The sequence below is a fragment of the Manacus candei genome, unplaced genomic scaffold (genome assembly GCF_025592945.1).
Source record: "Manacus candei isolate 608988 ecotype Guabito, Panama unplaced genomic scaffold, ASM2559294v1 h1tg000095l, whole genome shotgun sequence".
Taxonomy (NCBI): domain Eukaryota; kingdom Metazoa; phylum Chordata; class Aves; order Passeriformes; family Pipridae; genus Manacus; species Manacus candei.
This window is the reverse complement of record NW_026138143.1, coordinates 1,367,730-1,386,035: the sequence shown is the minus strand read 5'-3', so window position 1 is coordinate 1,386,035 and position 18,306 is coordinate 1,367,730. Positions and strand designations below refer to the sequence as shown.

The 18,306-nt window shown below is 36.7% G+C and overlaps 1 protein-coding gene across 4 annotated transcripts in view; it reads right to left on the bottom strand.

Annotated features, from left to right (window-relative positions):
- The window catches only part of CNTNAP2 (contactin associated protein 2), a 1,217,517-nt gene that overhangs the window by 396,493 nt on the left and 802,718 nt on the right, over positions 1–18,306 (bottom strand). For all 4 annotated transcript variants that reach the window (XM_051768491.1, XM_051768490.1, XM_051768493.1 and 1 more), the window contains one exon: positions 8,995–9,166. In XM_051768491.1, coding sequence (XP_051624451.1) covers positions 8,995–9,166 — 172 coding nt within the window. The remainder of the gene's footprint in view (positions 1–8,994; positions 9,167–18,306) is intronic.

The window sequence follows — 18,306 nt, the reverse complement described above, 5'->3', positions numbered from 1 at the left end:
ACCTGTGATGAGCATGGAATGGCAATGTACAATCAGGCACTTCTTCCAGGCATGATAATTCAGTCTCTTTCTATGGATAACTACCTAGAGGCATCTAGGAGGAACAGTTAGCTCTTGATGGTACTGCTGAAATTGCTGATGATCTTATTCAGACACAAAGAAACTTCCACAGTTTTTTAACTTGATTAAAAGGCTGAGAACAAAAGTCTTCTAGCACGCATTTAGTAATTAGTTTGCAAAATGTAATGCAATGAGTGCAGAAAGCCTCTGGACTCTGTCTAATCAGTTAAAGAATCTCAACATTTTGATACGAGCTCAGTGTGACGAGACAGGCGCTGACCTGTATCCAAATGTGGATTAGATGAATCACCAGGCAGAGCAAGGGTAGAGGTGGATTCCCTTTCCATGAAGGTCCTCTGTTCAGAGGACTTTTAGGAAATAAACAGTTTTTAAGTGGCAAGGATTTCACCTACATGTAACTAAGAAACTAAACCCTCTGTTTTGATTTATACTTCAAAAAACAAACAGGTAGTCTATGCATCTTAAGACCATGTTTTTTTCTTTGAAAAGGACCCCACAAGGCAAACACATGCAGAAATAGCATGTCTTGAAACAATTCACTTACAGCTGCAATAATTGCATCCCTATATTACGAGGGATCACAGTATGGGAATGCAATCCTGTAAACTTGGCCCCACTATTTAAAAAGGCTGCTAAGAAGGGCAAAAAAGATGGTGAAGGGACTGGAAGAGAGAGAGCCAGAGAGAACCAGCGCACAAGTAATGTCTTGGAGGTACAAGAGCAGTGGGCAAGAACCAAGCTGCAGGGGCCCAGAGGAGCCCTGATAAGGGCTGTGCTCAATGTCACAGAGAACAAGAACCCCTGGGCCCACCCTTGAAGTTTAGAAAGCTTCCACCCACAAGATATGGGGCACAAGGTCAGCAGATACCTGGCCAAAATGGCCCAAAGGAGGCCAAGGGGCCAATGCTCAGTGCTGCAGGGGAGTGCTGCAGGGGAGAGAGGCTGTCTTTGTGGGGCATGAACAGCAGGCAGCAACCTGGTCAAAGGGGCCCAGAGAACTATTACCATCACATGTTTGATGCTGAATAGAGAGTAAAAAAAATGCTGGGGACCAGTGGCAGTCTGCCCGGGTGGAAAATTCCTTCTTGACCCTATAGATGACAACCAGCTATTCCCTGAGCATATGAGTAAGACCTTCCTCCTCATTCCAAAGGCTGGTCACACCTCCCAGGAAATGTCCGAGCTCTATTCTACCCTACCTAGAGCCATGTCAGAGGCTTTCAAGAGTGACCAAATGCACTCAGCCTGATCCACCTTTGGGGCAAGAATCCTTCCCACACCTGGCAGGCCACCAGTGAGTGCTCCAAAGCACTGGGACCCTTGCAATATCTCTGCATCTCTTTTCTTATGACTTCTGGTCCCTGGTTCCACAGCAGGAATGAGGACAGTGAGTTCTGCCATGCTTCTGAAGGCATTCCCTTGGTGTTGCCATGGCTATCCAGCTGAAAAAATATTTCAGTCCTTTAGATGAGCTTTGAAGAGGGCCCTGCTGGGAGCTGGCATTGCAGTGAAGATCCTCCAGCAGCCTTGTCCAGCCTCCAATCCTCCTCCCCCAGCCTCCCTCCAAGTAATTCTACCAGCTCCTCCATGACTATCTCTCTTATGTGTTCGGGCAGGCCCCAGGCCAGCTTTGGAAGTGGGAGATGGAAGGATGATCCCTTTTACCCTGTACTGTGATTGCTGTGTGGCATTGTGCCATGGGGGCGAAGGGGTCCTCCATCTACAGCTCCACTTGCATTAGCCCCATCCTCTGCTAAACATCCTTCAGAGGAAGGCCTTTGGGATACTGGCCCCAAGGCAGTCCCTGTGCCCAGGAGGCTCAGTGTGCTGTCCCTGCCCTTGGTGACCGTGCGTTGGGCACAGTTACTGGGCATCCCTGATGCATCCTCTGCCACTCAACTCCCAAGGACAAACTCAGTGCTGGTACTCTTCTCTCAAGCCATGGAGGAAATGAACCCTGCAGCTCAGAGACCACCACTATTACCTGTCAAGTTATCCAGAACTCTGCTTTACATATTCGTCCTCCTTCAATATACCTAAATGTTTACTGACTTACCTTTTGTTTTAGCAAGAACAAGTATTTATCATGAACAAATAATCCACTTGCTCTAGAAAATTATTTCACTAGCCTACATTTTTAATAATTATAAAAAAAGTATTTGTATTTCTTAGAGTTAAAATGAAAGAAGATTTTTTTTTTCCCTCTCCCTGAGGAGCTTATGTAGGACTAAATATGAGACAAAGAACAACTGAGGATTTTTGGAGATTTCAAAATGTCCAGCGAAAAGATGATATATAACCCACTAAGTTACTTGAAAGAGTCTCATAACAATATTATTGACTATTGTAACCTGTGTAATATAAGTCTAAATGTAAAAAAAAAACCCAAAACAGGGAAAAGGCATAAAATAGCATTCAAACAACCCAATTTGCTTAAACAGTTACTGATTACACTATTAAGTTATTTAACAGTCTGGGTCATTAGTCATACTGTTCCACACAGGGAACCTCACATTTTCACCTTCTGTCCATGCAGTCCTACTACATTCCTTAGTGCTACCTTTTTTTTTTTTTTTTTTTTTTTTTTTTTTTTTTTGTGGAAGCTTCCATGATCTAAGTTTTCCAGCTGTGTGCAAGGGATAAAGTTTGGTCACACATGGAAAAACCCAGTTCATTCAACTTTTAATGTTTCTCATGCCTACTTTCCCCTGATTTTTAAAGAGTTCTTTTTTTTTTAAGAGTTTAAAGAGTTTTAAAGAGTTTAAAGGGTTTCAAAGAGTTTAATATGAGAGAATTGAGATTTTTTTCACAGTAAAAATTGCAGAAAACTAAGATATACTATGAAGAGAAAGATAATTACACTATCCCTATTTTGCAGCTAGCTCTGTAGAGTTTGTAATCTTCTATCTGTCTATTGATTTATGTTAATAATATGGCAGTTGTTACAGTCTGGTACAGAGGGGAGAAGTGCCACAGTATTAAAAACACTGTCATCTGAGCTAAAATCTCTGTCTACAAAGTGACCTTTCTGGACTGAGATGGATTATGAAGTAAACACACTTGAACCTCTTGTATTGAAAGACAATTTTTATCTCCATTTCCACATCAAAAGTTTGTGTGCTTCCAGAGAGAAGTGGGAGAGGAAGAGGAGAGAAAGAAGGCACATGCAGGAAGTGTCTTCCAGCCATATGGCCAGGAACACCTGCAGGCTGAAGTCATGGTATAGTTTCAGCTCTTCCTCAGTCCTATTTTACTTAATTTTTGTGAACTTTTCTTGGAAAAAAAATCAACTGCAAAGCAGGCTTTACTTCCAGTTAGGACATTGTTATGTCATTTTCTTATGCAGAGTACTGCTGGATGATGTCTGTCTTACTGCTCACTGTCTGCCTCACCACTGAATTGGCAGAGAGAGGGGAGAGCAGCGAGGAAGGCCAGAATCCTAAAGTCTGTGTAAAGAGCCAGAAATGAAGATCTTTAATACTATCTGTAATGATGATTTCTAATGCCAATTTTATCTTGATGCCAGTTACATTGTGGCCATTTTTTATGTACCAATATACTTGCTGTGTTTTGTTATTTAGATGAATTATTTCAAATTTTGATTGGCAATCACGCAGTTTATAGAATGTGGCTTTACAGGATTAAAGCCAAATGCTGGCACCCTCTCATACAATGTATCCCCACAGCAGCTAAGAAACAATCATCCAGAAATGTTCTGTTGCACGTATCTCATTACTTAAATTAATTCTATAACATGAAATTATTATCAAAAATGACATCTAATTCATCTCACTGTGTTACAGAGGGAATCACACAATTTACACATTCATAAAACACCAGAAACATGAAAATTTTTCATTTTTTCCCACCATTTTTGTCACATCACCTGTTATGGTACATAGAGATTTTCATTAAAATTGGCTTATATGCTGCAAAGTCTTCAATGACAGATTTGACACTATATTTTGAAATTATTTGAGTAACTCCTAATTATGATTCAGTGATTAAATTCCATAATTCTAGCTGCAACAAAGTAAGGCAAGATTTAGAAGTCTCAAAGACTGTTGGGATAAATTAGTTGTGAGTAATAATTCCTATTCAATGTCCTGTACTAAAATCCTAAAGAACAACAGTACCATGTGGACTACAATAACAGGTTAGATTGTTAATGTTAAGTAAAGGAGGTGTATAGAGACCTGTGCTGTCAAAAGCAGCACAGGTTGATCACCGTGACCGGTTGATCGAGCATGTTGATCACCATGACAACAATGCAACTTCCATTGCTAATACTTAGAGGTAATTAAGAGACAGAAACAGGGCTGATTATTTTTTTTCTTAGTAGCATTTTTACTGCCTGTAGTTACTATATACATACCTGCATAAAATGATATGTATATATATTATTTGGCCACTGGTAAAAAGAGAATGTCCCTTCGCCTTGGTGTTCCCCTGTAATAAGATGTCAGCTTGTAGTCTTTGCAATAGCAAAATGTTCATGTGAGGAGGGGAAAACCGAAAATGAAAAATCATTGTTTGTGGCAGGAGGGCCTACCCTTGGATAAGAAAATCCAATCAGAGAATGTAAACAGTGAAAGACACCAAGCAAGCTATCTGTGAAGAGTTACCAGTGTGCAAGGGTGTTGTTTTGGGTGTTGAATTATGCTAAAACCGTCCTTGTTCAACAAACTGCAGGCACACATTCTGCTTCTTGAAGTTGGATGTGATAGATAAGCTAGTGGTTGGTCTGTAAATTTGTGACTAGCAGCCAATCATTTTATACTATAAAAGCCCAGTCTGCTTTCAGTGAAGTCAGGTTCTTCTAACATAACCTTTCTTGGGGTGTATGTGTGGAGATTCCTCCCTTGGCTGGGGACGCACTCCAAGGATACTCCTGGAGGTTGAGCAAAAGAGATCTCCCCAAGAGCACTGGTATGGGTGAGTTACATCAAATCTCTACTTAATAACTATTTCTTTTTCTAGCTTTAATATAATTGTGTCAATATAGTGCACTACCCTATTTTATACTATACTACTAGTATTTTTAGTTTTTATATTGTGTAGTAAATAATTCTAAGATCTTTTATCTGATCATTTGTAATAATAAATGATTCATTTTATATAAATATTCTCATTTTGCCAAGCATTAAAACCTGCAGAACAAAAGGGGTTCAATCACATCTCTGTAATTCCTTAAATTTAAACCGTTGACATAATCTGAGGCTAAGACTGGATCCAGCCACTCAGTCTCCTCTCTGAGAAGGAGTTTAGAAAGCAAGGTAGTCCTTTCTGCACCTCATGACTCAACAGAAGGGCTTCTTTAATAAATTTTGTCTAAGCCTTCCATTCCAACCTGTGACATGGACAGAACTTTTATCTCCCAAGTACAAGTGTAATACACTAACATGACTATTCTTGAAACATCTTAAAAAGCTACTGGAAATAAAATGCAGAAACCTTTTCCATACAGGGGCCAGTGTTTAGCTTGGCAGAACCTGGGACTTTGGATACAGTTACCTCCATGCAGGTACAACATGAGAACTCAACCAACCTTCAGCACCCTTGTTAAGCTCTTATAGAAAAAACTGTCCCCTCCTTACTAACCACTCTGGTTAATGATGAAAAATGTCATTATTTACAGCTTCACCTTTTGTCTCCCGGATCAAATGGTGTAAGTCTACAGTAGGAATAATTCAATGTGACAGCTTATCTTTTTGCCCAGTGGAGGTCTTCATTGAAGTGTGGCTATGAAAGCGATTTCCATGTTGATGATGACTGAAGCCTTTATGATTCAGATCCAAACTTATTTAAAAAAAGCAGGAGGATCCCATTATAACACACCATGAGTATCTTCCCATTTCAAAGGAAGTGAAATTGAGATGGTATATAGCACACATGGTACTCAGACTCTTTAAAAGAAAGCCACATAAAAATGTTATATATAGTGGCATATTGTAATAAAAGTGCTTGTAAACTCTTATTTGCACATGTTAATAAGACAACAGTGAAAATCCAATAAGATCTAAAGCTTGGCATTGTTATTGTTTTGAAGTGCAAACTACAGAGAAATAAACTTGACTGTGGGAAAACAACAAACTTGATTACATCTCAATCACTGCAAAAAACAAAGCCAACCCTAAGAAAATTCTTTGAATACTATTCTAATTTCCTATGATTACACAATTGTTACTCTACTTGCAACACAATCTTCCTGTGATTAAAAAGCATAAATGTAAGACATACAATTTTAATTTATATGAGGATGATACCAGTGTCCAAGGTAGCAGAAGAGAGAAACAGAGTGAGAATACATCTTTTATATAAAGAAAACATACATACATAACCATATCTAAAACACTGTTATTTATGCTAAAATATATTATGAATACAGATTTTATATATATAATAAATGTGATATATAATACACTATATATATATATAAAAAGTATAACAATATTGTCATATAATGGAAGGTCACTATATATATAATATTTTTATGTGGCATATAGTATATGAAATATTTAAATATATATGATGCATTATAGAAAGAAATAGCTTCTAAATAGTAACTTTTATATGAAGTTAACTTCCAAAGTAAGCTGCTTGACATACAGGAAGTCTTAAGTCTTATTTTTCATAAATGCATTGTAAAGCTTTGATTCTAATTAACTTACTCTGTAAGTTACTTGTAATTACATAGTAATACATTGTAAAAGCTTAACTTCCCTATAATAACTGCATTATTTCTAATAGAAACTCACATAAATGGGTTCAATCATTGGGATCAATACAAACTGCCACATAAGCTTAGATTTATCCACTGGGGGAAAAGCAAAGACTTAATTAGCTGTATCTTCACATTCTTTCTTCCAAGTTAGTTTACATTTCCAAAAAACAAATATTCAAAATAAAACCAAGCAATTCAAACTGCCAAATACTAACCACAGAAGTTCGTTTTAATTTCAGATATGCGTGAAGAGACAGAACAAACTCCATGGCTATGACAGCAGCTTGTCACTTCCTCTTTTCACTATGACTTCAGCCTTCAACAGGGTCATGAGGAGCAGCAATATAAAGTATGCCAGAATATAAATTATGCCAGAATAACCAATATAAGGACATGCCAGAACAACTCAGTGGTACACCACAAAGCATGCTCCTTAACACTGACATTACTCAAGTGGTATACTGGGTCTGTCTGGGATGAAGTTACTAAATTAATCTTCACAGCAGCCCATGGGTGCTGTGTTTCCCAGCTGCTACCATGTTGGTAACAGACCACTGTTTTGGCTGCTGCTGGGCAGGGCTTACACAACATCAAGGCTTTCTCTTCACACTCTTCCCCATAAAGGCCAGGAGGATGAGGGTGGATAAGAATTTAGATGGCAACGTAGCTGGGGTAGCTGACCCAAACTGACCATAGGAAATCCCATACCGTACAATGTCATGCCCAGCAATAGAAACTCAAGAGAATGGAGGAGGAAGTTTCTCTTCCCAAACAACCATTACACGTGCTGAGGGCCTGCTTCCCAGGGAGCAGCTGGACATTTGCCTGCTGATGCAAAGTAGTGAATGAATTCCTTTTTTTTTTGTTTGTTTGTTTTGTTTTGTTTTTGTTTTTTTTGTTTACATGTGCAGCTTTTGCTTTTCTTATTAAACTGTCATCTTAATCCACAAGTCTTTTCACCTTCCTTCTGGTTTTCTGCGCATCTCCCAGGAGAGGGAAGAGAGCAAAAGTTAGGGTAGGTGTTTGGCTGCTGGTCATGGTCAACTCACCACAACTTGTTTAGTGCAAATGGATGTTTACATTTCAGGAAGAGAAGACATTTGGCAAGACCAAAGCAGTACGTCATACTTCATTTTTTACAATAGCATCTATTTCTTTGAGAGTCTCCTAGTGTACAGTAGGAAATGAAAAGCATATGCACTTCTTTACCAAGCAGATATTTGCTGATGATATCCAGTTACTCAGCTTGTGGAATCTTCATCCTTGGAGATATTCAGAAGTCAATTCAGGGCATGGCCCTGAGTAACCTGATTTAGCTTTGAAGTTGGCCCTGCATTGAATGGGGTTTGGACCACATGAATTCCAGTAGGTGCCTTTTACCTGAATTATTCTAGGGTTCTATGATCTTGTACTCTTTGCTTCTTTCATAGCTGTATTTAAAAAAGCTATTTTCAGATTTTCAGCTGAATGGGTTTAATATACAAGTAATTTTCATGATAAGCCATGTTGCCTGCATTCAGGAGTTGGGCTACTTGTTCTTTCCCTGTCTTTCCTAGTATTTTCTTTTTTTGCCAACAAAAAACTATTAATCAGAAGCAACATAAATAAAAACACATAAGTGGATGAAAAGGTAGGGCTCAGAGGAAAAGGCTGCACTAATTCTGAATTACTCTTCTCAGTTTGGAAAAAAAACCAACAAACAAGCAAACCCAGTAAGCAATATTTTAATAAAGTTTGAGCATTTATTACATGCACAGATATGCAAACATGTGGGGCTGCTTTAGTTCTCTGAGGAATTCAGCGAATCCAGAAGGCACTGAAGCCAGGAAGCACAACTTCTAGTTGCAAAAAGATCTCCATAACACTCTAAGAAACAGACAAAATTCCTCTATTCAAGGCAGCCCTATTATTGATCTGTAGGATGAATCTGACTTACAAGAACTTTTCACCTCCTCCTCTGCCTGTGAGTGGGGAGATTTGAGACATGTCTTCCACTGCACCCTACACAGTCTACAATTTAAAGCCATCCTCTCCATCACCTAAGCATGGTTCCCACTGCTAAAAAGGTAGGACCACCTTGACATGACCACTGACAGTGTCAGGACCATCTTTTCTGTATCACTGTATATTTTCAGAATATGCAGGACATATCAGGGTACCATACTATGGGTGATCTCTCTGCAACTTACCTGTCAATAATGGCACACATGTCAATGGTGACATTAGCAAAGCTTCCCAGCTGGCCTTGCTCCACCGCGTGCAAATCCACCAGCTGATCATCCACATGAATAAACTGCATGCATCCTTGAAAAGAATGCTGAAGTAGCGAGTGATCTGAGTCATTCATCTGTACAGGAAACCCTGTAGAGCACCAAAATAAAGAGCATTATAAACTGCATATACTATTACTTAAGCCAGGTTTTTTTCATAGGAAAAGAGAGATGTTTTCTAGATGAGGGAAGAAAAAAAGACTATGTGGCAATGATTTATTACACAGTTATTCATTAACATGGAAATATTGTTAAGTAATTGGCAACTACCTGAAAGAATTTATATAGTACAGCTGATGATCAACTAATTTTTGTCTAAAAGGTGGAAGTCTTCTCTTACCCTTCTCCTCCTCCTCCAGTTCTATACTGCTGTTTCTCATTCTTTCTCTCTCACACAAATATTAAGGGAATAGGAAAACGATTTATCTCCTTGTTATATTTTAGGAATCACATTCCAATTTCTCTGATTTTTCTGAATAAAAATATATTCCATGTATACCATGAAGTGAATTTCCAGTTCAGCTTTCTCTAGAACCAGGCTTCCCCTTTTTGTCACTTTGTCTTTTTGTTCATGGGCAATGAACACTTACATTGGAAACTTTCTGTAAACTTGAAAATAGCCCTAAAATCTAATATCCTGGACCACTTCTGAGGAATCTGAGGACATTCTGTAGTATTTTCAGTTTTGCTCTGAATACATTTATTTTCTTGTCTGTTTGAAGGTGGTTTATAAGAGATGAGAATGAATTAGTGTCTTGCTCAGGCTAAAAGGCAAGGAGACAGAGGATGTTTGTATGCAATTGTCTAACTGAATGCCCTTCGGAAGTGAATGTGTCAATTTACTTGAGAAAAATGTCCTCGATAAGACAGTGGAGAGCTTCATTCACTACTTATAAATCTTTAACAATGACCTCCCAGAAAAACCTTCAAAAAAATAATTTAGACAGAATCTGTTCAAGAGGTCCATGAGATCAGGAAGGAAGAGAGAGGGGCTAACAACAATTTATTGGTAAAAAAAGGTAAAAAGTTTGAAAATGCATAATGGTGTAGCAGAGTTCAGCTAGGTAGATGACCAGCCACTCAGTACTTGTCTGTCAAGGGGAAAAAAATCACACACATTTGTTTTGGTAGCTAAGACAGATTATGCAGCTCCCATTCCTTCTCCCACTTTCCCAGCCAACTTGTCTATCTGCAATGCCTTACTGCCTTTTCTATACCATTTGTGGAGACAGGAGAATTACAGATTATCAAACCAATACTTTGAACAGCAGCAGGAAAAAAAGGGAATGAACATAATTTTAACTTCCGTTCTTGAACACAGTTTATCACATGTCACACAAACAGTTGAATTGGCTGAAAGGGAGGGCAATAAATAGAGGACAGAAGCAAGCAACTGTGGCTTGAGGACAGATGATGTCTACTTTGGCACTAAAAAACCCCCAAGTTAAACATAAGTCTTTCCCAAAATATAATCAAGTCACATTTTAACTGAAAGGTTTTGCCAGAGCATTCATATAATCAGTAATGCTTTTTAAGGTTTTCTGAAACAAGCTTGCCCATCATCTAAATTTACTGTTGGTGGCTCCTAAATTTCCCCTACTCACTTCAGTAAACATTTACTTCAGAGTTCACTGATGGTGGTACAGAATTAATCAGAGATGCTATAGTAATTAAGCAGTGACAAAGCTAAAAGTTAGCTCTGACAGGTACTTTAAGGAGTTAGGCAAAGGCTTGCCTTGGGGTCATATCACATCTGGAGTAAAATTGCAAGGAGTCATAAACTTCTACGAGGAAGGCAAATATACCCCTCACACTAATACACATCCACTGGAGAAGGAAAGCTCCTAGGAATCCCCCAAATGCCTAACTAGTGCATAATAACCTCATTTTTATTTTGGACTGGCAGAAAAATCAAGTTGTAGGGACATAATTTATCTTGTCTTCCCATCATGTGCACTGACTAGTGACCTATCTGATGAAAAGGGGACAGGGCTTTCAGAAATCTGCCTCCAACTTTTTTCAAGGGTTTTTTTTCCAGTAACTGATTAAACTGTTAAAGACTTTACAGACAACAGTACAGAGAGACAAAAATGCAAGTTAATTCTCTGTTTGGAGGATGCAAGCACAATATTTTCATGTTCCTAATAGATGCTTTCTCCAATTATATTTAAGCAGGTCACTCTTGCAGTATAACTGTCTGTTTTCTAAACTGTCACTGAACGTTCCCCATAACTGCTTCCAAACAAGAATCCCCAAACTAACACCAAGCACATGGCCATTTAGATCTTCAGTGCATCAGCAGAGCTGTGCAGGAAACCTACATATCATCTTCCAGTTCAGAGCACTTCCATAATTCCTTCATTTTTAATATTAAATTCAAAGTTACCAACACTGGGATAAATTCTTAGCAATGTTCATGTAAACCTAGCAAAGTCAGAGAAATTAGACAGATGTATCTGAATACAATGAAAGATTATCCACCATCCTTCAAACACTAACTGAAAAGTAGATCAAAACCAAGAACCACAATTCACTCTTCACATCATAAAGAGTATGAACTAGATATCTAAGTTACAAATGTATTATCAGCTTTAACAATATATTTAAGCAAATTGCTACTAGTACTTGATACCATTCAAGAACAAACCACAGAGGTATTCCAATATGTGATTCTCAGCTTCACTGCATCTAAGTATCAGTTCTTGGCATACACAATATTAGTGCACAGTTATTATTGCTCTCTAGGGCGCTCTCTGTGCTTTGCTACTGGTGGCAGGAAGGTGGCAGCTGGGTCCCTCAGCCGTGGTGGAGACCCCAGGTCCCTGCATTCACTGACTGGAGAAGGAAAGAGTCGTGGGATGGAGTAGCTGGAGATGGCAGCTGCTCCATACTAACTACATAAATCAAGCTTTCCTCTATTACTGAAGAGAGTAGGGTACACTGAGCATTAGTCATCTTGAGATTCTGATTTTTGCTGTAGCTATCAGTGGATGAAGGCTGTAATTTTCTCATTTGTATGTCTTTGTTTTGCTTGTCTTGCTGCTACTCCATTTGCTGTTTTTCATCATGTAAGAAAACTGGAAGGGGGTGGGGGAGTTTATGCACTATTACAGTACATTGCATAAATTGTCTGTGAGGCTGACTGGGTGTCAAGGCATTTCAGTCATGCTATACTATAACAGATAATTATGCAGAGATAACTTCAAAAGCAACCAGATAAGCCTTGTATATAAAAACTACACTGGTTTTGAACTACTAGTCTAATGCCCATTAATTTTGGTGGGACCTGAACACTTAAGATAATTCCAGCGATAATCATTTGAGCAACGCTTCTGCCTGAAACATAAACCTCAAAATGACCTAGTACCTTGTGGTTGTTAATTCAATACACACGACAACACCTTCTCCTTCCAGATTTCCATTTTTGAGACATGATTCACTTCCTCATCCTTCCCACAGTGAATGAAATTTTAAATAAATGAAGTTCTATAACCAAAGCTGACAGTAATGGTGTCACTAGAAAGGCTAAATAATGAATGAACAATTTGGACAGTACTGTATTGATCTTCTTGTTGACAACAAACTATGTACATTTACAAAATGCACATAAAATGCAGTTTAGACATTTAAAACAATGTTCATGCTTATGATTACAAATGCATTTTAAAGTCAGGTAAACTCTGTTATCCTGTAATTTCTACAGCTTTCTGACTTTTTCCATACAGAATCTGTATCTTACAATTTTATTTTTCACATTTTAAGACCACAAAGAGATGGATTATCCTGCAAAGGTCAGACATAGATTAAATCTGAATTTTCTTGCATTTGATAAAATTTGTATCAAGGACTTCATTCTGACTTACCAAATACAGAACAGTCAAAACTCTTGATCCAGCTCCTGATCCTATTTCAAACTTGCAAGAAAAATCAGAAAATCTATAGTTTTAATTCATGCTCTTTTCTATGTTAGAAGTCTCTTTATATATTAAAATAAAAAAAAAATCAAACAAATACAGTATAATAAAACACTTCTGAAATTAAAAAAAATATTCCTTTTCCAGTGTCAAGGTCTATTATGTCTCTCTTCCAATCAGCTGAATAATGTTCTATCAAAGGCATTATAAGAAAGGAAGTTGAAGGAAGAATACGTTCGGGTCCATGGTATAATAATGGAAGAACATACAGTCAGAATATGTCTTTAAACATCTGATTTAAACTACTTGTTTCTGAGATCTGGCCTGAAATGAAAGAATGAAATACCATACCAGGGTCTGAATGTACATTTTGATATTATTTAGTATCCCTATATTAAACACTCAGATTTTCCTTGAAATGTAATGCAAATTTTATTGTAACAAGAAGACAGTTTTTCTTCTGTGGCATTATAAATTTTTTTATTTTGTTTCATTTGTAAGTTAATGATGGACCAATGCTTGTATAGACATGGTACTTGATATTTTACTTCTTTGAAAGAAAAAATACTCCTCCATAAAAAAAAAAAGTAACTGTTATCTTAGATATCTAACTGGTAGACTATATTGTATTCAGCTAGTTGCATGGGTAGATGCAGGATCTAGTAATCAATAGAAAAAGTGACTGATCTTAAGTCTGACAGTGATTTATATTGGTAGAATATTTCAAGTATATACCCAGGATCCCTGCTGTGCAGAATGAGAGAAAGGAAAAAAATGTCTTAATTGGTCAGGATAAAAATTCTTTATTGGTTAGGATAAATAGCAGCGCAGCCTCATTCAAGTAACAAGTAATCTTCAAATTTTCTATACACATCAAACAGAGTTGAAAGATGTTATTCTGAACGCATGGAACAAAACTCAAATTCAGTGCCTAACAATATACTTAGATTGAAGATCAGCTGATTTTTCACATGGTAATAAGCAGGAATAAACACTGAAAAGAAAGCTCAATCCACCTACTGACCCAAATTCACTGCAGTATTTTATCCTTGTTTCAGTCAAACCAGAATGGGGCCCTTAGTGTGAAGTGGAAGACAGGCAATAACCTTGGAAAAGTAGAAAGTTCCTACTTCAAAATCATGAAATAAAGCAAAAAAATTGCAGAAGAGATGTATAGATTTTTTTTTTAATTTCATTGCATCTCTGTAAAACTACAGAAATGCTTAAAAACACACACATATAGTTTCTAAGTATTTGAAGAAATACCAAACCATTAAAGGAGGTTTCATCACAGTAGTGCCTCTTTTAACTCCAGTCATCCTTCTGTATTAGGGAATATGAGGACTAAGGATAGGGTTTGCCAAGACCTTTGAATCTCATTTCTAGCAACTGTAAGAACTGTTCTGAAAATCATAGAAACATATACTGATGAAAATAAAGATGAAAATAAACACAACTTCAGAGTTTCAGCTTGGTGGATCGCAGTAAGGCAAACCAGAATGCGGACTACAATTTTTCTGTTTGTGTTTGGAAGTTACCAACTTCTTGAATAAGTAATTTTCTAATAAATTAATCTTTATTTTGCCTTCATTGTGTTGCATATACAGAAATACAGAGGTTGAATGCAAGGCAGTGCATTCTATCCCAACAAATGCAAATTACTAATTTTAAAAACCCAAATATGTTTCTATACACAGAGAAAAATGGAGTTTACTAATGCTGGAGCTTATAATAAGATGATGACGTGCTTCTAGCACTCCTGGGACACACATGAGGCCCTAAGTAAAACATGCTAGCATTAATGAAGTCTCCAGTGGACTTCACAGAATCTTCTCTGTACATGTAAATTGTAGTATGATGAAAAAGTTTAACAAAAGTTTAACCCTTGTATCAAGGGTTGGTTTTGATGGTCTCTTTCCAACCCTGTTGATTCTATGATTGTATGATTCTATGAACATAATCTCACACGACTTGGCAGCACTTTCTACCAGTGGTGTGGTTCCTGATTTTTTTGGTCTCTTCTGGAAATCTGGTCTTCAGCCATACCCTTTTCTCTAAGAATGTTTTATCACCAGCTGTCTGCTTATGAATTGGAGCCAGTTCTGGAAAAGTACTGAGATTTTTTAGTCTCTCTGTGTTCTGTCATTCCTTAACCCTCAGTTAGATTTTACTTTGGTGTATTGACACTGATTCAGTACCTAACAGTTCTTGATGAGACTGAATTTTTAAAAAAATCTCTCTAGCTGGGATGCAAAGAATACCAATATAGCACTACCAATTTCCTTTGCCATATGCCAGAGAAATTCTAGGGTTAGGTGACCAAACCATAGAAGGAGGTCATGTATAGCATAACAGGTTATCTGAATACGTAATTATACTGGTATTGTTTATAAGTAGGTCACTGAGGAAAGAAACAGGCAGATAAGAAAAAGCCCAAAAGATACTCAGATAAAATTTGAGCAACTGTCTGTGAACAAACTATCTTCAAGCCACAAAACAAGTTTCAAGAATACTCTTTTACAAGATACTAAATGTCTAGGATTACAGCCTAGAAAAAAAAAAATAGAGGAATACAGTTCTGAAGGTCCCCTGACAAAAGCAAAACCAAAAACCAGGCAGGCTATCTTTAACAGTACACAGGAAAACTACCGACAGCAAAAAAGGAAGGATAAGATGAGACTGGATGTGGCACTTAATGCCATGGTCTAATAACCATGGTGGCAGTGGATCAAGGGTTGGACTTGATGATCTCAGAGGTCACTTCCAACCTGGCTGATTCTATGATTCTATGACTACATTATAATTGTCTCTTTTCACCAACTTTGTTGAGTGCTTTTTTGAGACTGCCATGGAACTTAGTGTGAACAGCCGTGCACTTAAGAACTGTTTTGAGGCACTTTTCCAAATGTGCGGCTGTAGAATTTGAAGTATTCAAATATATATGGGCCTTTCTGTTACAGTTGGAAAATAGCAGGTTTGTAACTCAGGCTTTCAGGTTGCAAAATAATAGTTCAGGCATTTGAAATGAATTGCAATGGGCACTGAGGTATATCTCACCTTTAACTATGACATCTTTTCCCTTTCCCTTTATTTTTCCATGCCAAAGGTACTCTTTCACCATTTTGGGGTTTTTTTGTTTTGTTTTTTTTTTTTTTTTTTACCCTGATGTAATTACAAATACGATACCTCTCCTACTTTCAAAGTCCTATCCTGCAAAACATGCAGACCATGTCATTCCCAAATAGAGATATTGTCTGGCAGATTGTACCCAACCTCATCTAGGAGGAAAGATGCTCATAGAATCTCTGTTCTCAGATCACATAAAAATGATGTAACTTTTAAAAAAAATACATGTACTATATTGCCAAAGGGAGCAAATTTAACTAATTTAGTAGAACACAAGCATGATTTTCATTCATAAGAAATTATTTCAGTCTTAATAAGTACCATATGATGTCCTAAATACCTATTTGTTTAAATAACTAAACTTCACACACTAGTTCAACTAATACTAAAATAGAAAAGAAATATTATCTGATAATCTAAAAAGACTTTTATATTTAGAAAAGAGACTACCTGTTAGTATTCTTAGTTAAAAATGTTTAACGGAAAAAGACTTGTTGCAAACCAAGTATGACAATAGTGTCTTTGAAAATTGCTCCTGCAGACTTAGTTTCCCTAAGAGCCATACTAGATATTACAAACACAGGCATACATCAACAGTTACTAAACTGTCATAAGATGAACAATTTTTTTTTGGTGATGGATGAGAACAAATATAATCATTGCATAAGACTGGTTTTACTGATTTTGTCTTTAGATACGTGGCAGGTGAGACTGATGCCTCTTCCAGCTACATGACTGTGAAACATAATGACTTCTACTCCTTTATGGTTATCTCTGAAGTTCTTCTGTAGATTGGACAAAACTATGCCCAGATATTTGAGAGGCTGAAACATAATTCTTGTCTACTCAGAAAAAAAGATTAAATATTACTAACAGTTTATGGTAGCATCTAAAAATGAGAAGCATAAGTGGAAAAAAATTAGTAAAATAGTGTCAAAAATACAGCTAGATACTAAAAGTGATACTTGTTCAAATCACAACAGAAATAAGTCAGGTATTATCTACTCAATGCACAGATAATTTTTGATCTTTAATTTGACTTGCTGTTCTGCTTCCCTTGCATTGTCTTTTTTTACTTTTTCTCCAGAAATGACTAGATTTTGTCATCGTTAAACTGTTCAAATTCCTGCCTACTTCAACAGAGTTTGTTGTTGTTTGTTTCTTGATTTTTGTTTTTTTTCCAGGTGGTCCGGATTAAAACTATATTTAACTTTCTCATTCCTATTTAGAAATAGATATATAGAAATAGATTGTCTTTCCAAATCTGAAAAGAAATATCAAAGAATCCCTACAGTGTAAATGCACACATTGTTGCCTTTTTGAATCTGAGCTAATTTATCTATAGCACATAATTTGTAGCTGTATTTCAAGCGAAAAGTAGCAACGCTTAACATTGTTATAAGTGGAAACCACTCACATAGTAGTGCATATTCAAGCCATATTAATATTAGAAAGAAATCCATAAAATAAATGAGAATGAACTCCAGACAACAATAATAACAACAAAATCCATTTTCTGTTATCTCCATAATTATGTAAAGCTATTAGGAGTGGAAACATTTCACTAAGCAGAAAGAAACAAAAGTCTATTATCCTAAGACTCCGATGTTAGAAAGGACCACCATTTTATTGTTTTTTTTTTTCAACTTATGAGGTTTTTTTTAACTTGATATTCTTTCTCTCAAAAAAAAAAAAAAGAAAAAATATTGACATTTTAGAAATGGATCTTTCATTGTGTACAATTCAAAAATTATTGAAAAGAGTTGCAACTGTTGGATTATGGTGCATTTCTACTTTCTCAGTTAATCCAATCTTTAATCTGTTACAAGTCTGCTCACTCAAAACAAGGAATATGTACAATAGAAAATGTGTAGAAAGTACCTACAGAAATTACTTTAAGTTCAATATCCTGTCTTTTTAAATAATGATAGAAAAATCCAATCAGGCAATTTATTTTCAAAAGAACTGAATGAAACTTTAAATTTAAACCACAAAATAATCCTTCTATCTTCCTACAAGTATAAAAATCAAGTTTAATGACATGAAGGAGATTTCTTAAACATCTTGCCTGTCTGTTCAAAAGCACAGCAGGCATAGCAACAGTGATCCAACATAGTAGTGACTCAACAGTGACCCAACATAAAGTCAATGAGAGTTTTTTTTAATAAAAAGTTACAGGACTTAACTGTGA